This window comes from Aegilops tauschii, chromosome 7 (assembly GCF_002575655.3).
Source record: "Aegilops tauschii subsp. strangulata cultivar AL8/78 chromosome 7, Aet v6.0, whole genome shotgun sequence".
NCBI classification, from domain to species: domain Eukaryota; kingdom Viridiplantae; phylum Streptophyta; class Magnoliopsida; order Poales; family Poaceae; genus Aegilops; species Aegilops tauschii.
The window spans coordinates 24,075,358-24,082,089 of NC_053041.3; the positions used below are offsets into that span (position 1 = coordinate 24,075,358).

The 6,732-nt window shown below is 46.8% G+C and overlaps 1 protein-coding gene across 1 annotated transcript; it reads right to left on the minus strand.

Annotated features, from left to right (window-relative positions):
- Positions 1-1,859: 1,859 nt before the first annotated feature.
- LOC123494817 (BTB/POZ and MATH domain-containing protein 2-like) lies at positions 1,860-3,035 on the minus strand. The gene has a single exon (XM_045231256.2). The coding sequence runs from the start codon at positions 3,033-3,035 to the stop codon at positions 1,926-1,928; it is 1,110 nt and encodes a 369-aa protein (XP_045087191.1). The 3' UTR covers positions 1,860-1,925.
- Positions 3,036-6,732: the final 3,697 nt, after the last annotated feature.

The window sequence follows — 6,732 nt, forward strand, 5'->3', positions numbered from 1 at the left end:
GGGACTCCGAACAACATTCGGTAACCACGTATATCTATTCCCTATAACCCTAGCGTCATCGAACCTTAAGTGTGTAGACCCTACGGGTTCGGGAACCATGCAGACATGACCGAGACGTTCTCCGGCCAATAACCAACAACGGGATCTGGATACCCATGTTGGCTCCCACATGTTCCACGATGATCTCATCGGATGAACCACGATGTCGGAGATTCAATCAATCCCGTATACAATTCCCTTTGTCTACCGGTATAGTACTTGCCTGAGATTCGATCGTCGGTATCCCGATACCTTGTTCAATCTCGTTACCGGCAAGTCTCTTTACTCCTTCCGTAACACATCATCCCGTGATCAACTCCTTGGTCACATTGTGCACATTATGATGATGTCCTACCGAGTGGGCCCAGAGATACCTCTCCGTTTACACGGAGTGACAAATCCTAGTCTCGATTCGTGCCAACCCAACAGACACTTTCGGAGATACCTGTAGTGCACCTTTATAGCCACCCAGTTATGTTGTGACGTTCGGTACACCCAAAGCATTCCTACGGTATCCGGGAGTTGCACAATCTCATGGTCTAAGGAAATGATACTTGACATTAGAAAAGCTCTTAGCAAACGAACTACACGATCTTGTGCTAGGCTTAGGATTGGGTCGTGTCCATCACATCATTCTCCTAATGATGTGATCCCGTTATCAACGACATCCAATGTCCATGGTTAGGAAACCGTAACCATCTATTGATCAACGAGCTAGTCAACTAGAGGCTTACTAGGGACATGGTGTTGTCTATGTATCCACACATGTATCTGAGTTTCCTATCAATACAATTTTAGCATGGATAATAAACGATTATCATGAACAAGGAAATATAATAATAACCAATTTATTATTGCATCTAGGGCATATTTCTAACAAAGAACGCATCAATAATCCGCAAAATGCATTCTTGCTATTTGCACATACAAGATAACACGGCAATCTTATCACATTTCCTGCATAGGCAACCAACACATCATGGCAAGTAGGACATGCATATTCATTCTCTTTTCTAAAATCTGGATGTCAGCTATCATTTTGAAGCGATGGCAACAGCCAATATAATAGGATGGCAAGTAACAACATAACGTGGTGGCAGCTAACGACAACGATAGGTGGCAACTGACGTTAGATACAAGTGGCAATTATTTTTCCTCCATCCCTATGCCAAATTCTTCCTTTCTCTCCCTATTTTTAGTGATTCCTATGCATCCTTCAGTACCAACTACTCGCACCAAGCCAACCCAGAAGCTTAGCTCAACTCTAGTATAGTATATGGCAGATCTGGCATATGTTGGTGGGCAAATGCGAATACACACAAATCCATGGTGTGTTTGCCCTGACAGCGTGGATCTAGTCGCCATCTTCGTGGGCAATCTGCAATTTCAAATTTCTGAACAGAAGAAGGATGAGAAACGGAAGGAGATCGGAGATCCACCTGTTTAGCTCATCATCTTGGGCGGGCGGGGTTGGGGGGGGGGGGGTTAGCGATGGGGAGGCGCTAGGGATCTGCTCTGGTTGCCATGGCAACGAGAGAAGGAAGGTGATGGAAGTAGGGGATCGAGAGGTAGGAGACGACGACGCAGGTCGCACTGGGGTTCGAAAGGAGGCCGGGACGACGAGCATTTTGGGTCGTGCGGACAGCGCGATCGTTCGCCCGGACGTGTGGGCGATTGTGCCACACACCGGACGTGCGGGCTGTGACGGCGCGCGCCCGGACGTCGTCGTGCGGGCGGGGTCGTCTCCATGCCACACAGGGCGTGCGGCACAAACCCCTATATGCCACACGTGTGGCAGTTATCGGCGTCCTTTTCTTTTTTATGAAAAGTAACAAATATACTTGAATATTTTTTAAAAGAAAGACAGTGGGTAAAGAAGTAGCAAGCTATATTTGTGTAACTAAACTACCAATGTGAACCGAAGACTTTGAATTGCGGAGCCTATATGTCTTCTCCCAGAGCTCCAGTACATCCAGATTAGGACATGTTACCTTGAGCTCAGCGTACCCTTGGCTCGCTATCACATCATTCATTTCCGTTGTATCCAAAGAGGCAATAAACTGAATGCAAGCATCACTCAACCGCCCGCAACGATGCTGATCAGCCAAAGCTAGTGTGGTAATCACGGTCTTCACATCAATGTTATCACAAATAATGCTTTCACACATCATCTTCAGTCTTTCCATGGCATACCGGTCCGCGGCGACAAGCAAATGCCTAATTGTCTCTTGATAGTCTTCGCGGCCAAGAGCATCCATGTTGGTGGGTAGTGAGTCGGTGTATATGAAATAGAGCAGGGCCTCAAAGACAGAGGGTTGCATGTCAGCGATTGTAATGCGATTCATGTCCTTTTCTCTCATGGCGCCATAGAGCTCCGCTTTGAAGACCGGCGAGCGCATCGCGAGTATAGTCTTGTGGGCAGGAAAATCCTCACCTTCAACCTCGAAAACCACGTCTGCGCCGTCTTTGCCCTGCCACAGTTTCCGGAGATGCTCCGTGATGTCGGACGGCGGCACCTCCAAAGGAGATTGGACGAAAGACGATTCCTTGTAAAGAGTGATGACGCACCGAATGATGATGCGATCGTCCCGAAGGTATGGCGGCGCCTCCAGCTCGCTCCTCTTCTTGAACGCTTTTTCTGCGGTGAAGGCGCCGATCGAGTCACTGCCGCAATCGAGCTCCATTGTCGTTGTATGCGGGGGTGAAGATCCGGTGACATCCACCAGACTGAACTCAATGGATGCCCTCACCTTGCCACTGTTGTTCTTCTTCCTCCGTAAGGAGATGCACAAAGCGGCGTAGTCACGGAGAGCATGGGTGACTCCTCCCGGGTAGAATGTGATCTGCCAGTCATGACCGCCGACGTCGAACACAGCCGATTCCACGGTCTTGGAAACCCCGAGCAGCTTCTCGTGCAGGCTGTATCCTGAGATCTCGAACACGTGGGAGCCCTGCACCGTCATGCCGGCGCCGCGCCCGCAGGCCGTGACTCCCATCGCCGTGCGCTTCCCTTGTCTTGCTCGGGGTTAGGGTTTGGTTGGGTGTACAGGAGGACGAAGCGGAGGAGGGCACGAGGCCTTTTTGTGCAGAAAATAGCCCAAGGCCACGCGAACGCTATCTATATGCTGAACTTTTTTTTTGCGGTGTCTATGTGCTGAACTTGGACTGTCCTAGGTCCTTTCGATTCACCGGTCACAGCGGATGGACTCAAAAAAAAAAAATATGTCACAGCGGATCGGAAACAGTCAAGTTCACGTGTACCAGTTCTTTTCTTTTGGGGCGATGATAGGCGCCGCACGCCGGCCGAAAGTTTCGGCCAGTGGTGTCCCAGCCGCCCGATGTAGTCAGTCGGGTCTGTCCGATCTGGCATCTCAATCCCTGACCTGTGTTTCTTTATCCAGTCAACGCTTATAGGAAAAACGCCCCATCCCCGTAGCTAATCCTCCTCCCCCCGAAGATGTCCGTGCGCGCTCCCCGGCGAGCTCCCCGCTCCCCCTCGCCGGGTCGCTGGCCCTCGAAGCTCGCTGTCGTCAAATCACAACAAAAAACAGTTGACCCGTAGCAGCTTTTCCTCGCCTTCCCTGCATTCATTTTGCCCCCGCGCAGGTTCATGGTCGCCGGCCACAAAAAACGTTCCCCCTCGCACGTGCTGCCGACCCCATCGCAACATTAATGGTGTCACGGTGCCGCTCGCAGCCAAAGCCAGTGGTAGCAAAAAATTGGGCTGGTTCCAGCAAAATGTAAAGACGGTGGTAGCAAAAATGTGTTTGTTCCAGCACAAACCCCACACGGTTGAAGCAAAAATGGATGCTGGTTCCAGCAAAACATAAAGCCAGTGGTAGAAAAAAAACGCCTGGTTCCAGCAAAATCCAAAGATGGTGGTAGACAAAAATTCTCTCGTTCCAGCAAAAAACCGTGATAGTGATAGCAAAAAAGGATGATAGTTCCAGCAAAACACAAAGACGGTAGTAGCAAAAGAAACTGGGTTGGTTCCCTTGGAAGAATTATTGTCATCCCTCGGTCCGTTGCCGTCGTTACAACTTCTGTGATGCCGGTTGTAGCTTCTCGACAACCGGTTGCAGCTTTTCTACAGACTGATAGCAGCCGAAATCTCGCCGCGCACCACAACATCGTCCGTAGCCGCAGGCGATGCTGTGGCCCGCAGCAATTCTATGACCAGGTTATAGCACCAGCGGATGCGCGTTCCAGCAAAAATCTTGCAGGGTAACCGTCGTCAGGGAAAGAAGTGGAGGTGGGTGGCAGTCATGGCCAATACCTGACAGAAGGGGTGTGTGTGTGCGACGACCATGGCGGGCCGCGGCACCGTAGGGTGCAAAGCGGGTAGGAGAAGGGAAGGTGGAGTGTGGAACCGCAAGTAGGGAGAGGTGGGCACCAGCCATGGCTACCACATGGCAGAAGGGAAAGGGAGGTGACGCTTCCATGGCGGAGAAGGAGATGAATTCGGTGGGGAAAAGAAACAGAGGAAGGGGACGACAGATAGTGACTGGATGGGTAAGGAAAGGGAAAAAGGTGGGGCGGTGCATGGGTCCCACAGAATACGTGCGACGTGGGAGGAGCAGGGAGCACGTTCGATCTCCCACTGTATCCTACGTGTCGCGCTTGACCCGCTGAAGTTTCGGCCGGCGCGCTGAACACAAGTGTTTACTTTTCTTTTTGGCAAATCTTGTCTAATTAAGTACATCTTCAACGCCATCCCCTAAACAAACAAACTATTTTTTCACGAACCGGTCCGGTCCAGTTCGTAGACTGATGCAAGATCCGGTCATCCAACCATTTCCCCTAAATGTCCGCCTTCAATTTTTTTCTATAAGAATGCAACACCAAAATTATTAAAGGAAGTAGCATAATTCATCTATAAATAACGTGCAAATATCCTAGTACCAAGATAGTTCAAATGTAAATATTACCATCCGGGATAATGGATGTTTGTTAAGTTTTTCGAATTCATCGATTGGATAGGAGTAGCGACAAATGTTGCCTAGACGGTGGCTTTAGTCTTAATGTTGTATTACTTTGTAAGGTCTTGTGTGAAAAATTAATAAAGTGGCTGCATGCATCGTCCAGATGCAGAGGCCGGGGGTCTTCCTCCTTTTCTAAAAAATTGTGATCAATCACATGCAACAACAACACTCTAACCATCACCGAAAACAACACTCGGATTACAAAAGAGGTTCTCCAAAAGCAAGGCCTTCAAGAAGGAAACAATGCACAAGCGTTGTCGTTACCCGATCGAAGATCATGGGTTTTCACCCTGAAGAAAGTCCGAATTCACCTAAAAACAATGCCTTCAACAAGGTCATTGCCAGGAACAACTAGTAAAGGCTAGACTTTGGGTTTTCCCTTGGGAATCGTGACTCGGTACTTAAGGAGCACCACCAAATTTGCAATCCTCCAGTATTGCCGCGCCAGCTTGCCGATGCCGCTGTTGCAAATCACCAAACACATAGCACACAGTCTTCAACGCATCCAATACACTATTGCACCAATGCTTCGAGACCTCCAATCGCAGCCGCCATGACTTTCTCCACCTCTATTAATGCCTTGAGAATCTTGACTTAGACGTGTCCCATGACTTGGATAAGAAAGCGAAGTTTCGCGCCACATGCCTTGAAGCCATGATGGCTGATAATGTGAGCGCGCGCGACCGCAATAGTAACATAATTACATCTCAAAGGATTTTAATTTTTGAAATTTTTATCATTTTCTTTGTTTTTTTCAAAATTGAAATGCCGATACGGGGTCGGGGGGGGGGGGGGGGGTGGGGTTTGAAAATTAGTTCGGGATGGTGTCCATCCAATCCTACCGTTGACTAAGGTTAACCAAGCCAGAGACACGTTCTATTAAAGTAGCAAAAAGAATTACTTTTAAATATAGCAAAACTAATTCTATCAACTATTATTAAAGACTAAACAACTATTAATACAAAATAGTAGCAAAATTAATATTAATTAATTATAAAAAATTATCTACTGTTGTCTAACAGAAGCATACTACAACATGTTAAAATCTACAGAAAGAACTAAATAAAAATAATTGAAAACAACAATTAAAAGACTAAAACAACTATATAAGCAAAATAGTACTGTTTTAATTAAAATCCAAATTTAAATTACTCTAAAAATAACCAAATAAATCTTATTGTGACAACAATCTAACATGTGACTAGGAGCAAAAATAATTAAATTAAAAATAATTTTTAAACTCAAATTATTCACAATCTAGGGTTTGAAACAAATTTAAACAAATTCATAATTAAATCATTCAAATTTGAAAACTAATGGCACAAACAGAAACTAGACAAAATTTTGAATCAATTTAAAACATAAACTAAAAAAATGGAAAAATGAAAAACAAATTTCAGAACCCCTTTAGTCCCGGTTGGAGCCACGAACCGGGACTCCTCAACCCCTTTAGTCCCGGTTGGTGTCTCCAACTAGGACTAAAGGTCTCATTTGAACCGGGACTAATGCCTGCCCGGCGCCCTAGCAGCTCGAATCGGGACTAATGCTCACATTAGTCCCAGTTCGTAATGCAACCGGGACTAATGTGTAGATCGAGTTTGGACCAAAGTCCTGTTTTCTACAAGTGTCAATCGCCTTCAACATACATACATACACTCTTAATTCACAAGTTGCAACAACTACAATACTAGTAAACTGAATTATTTTTGAC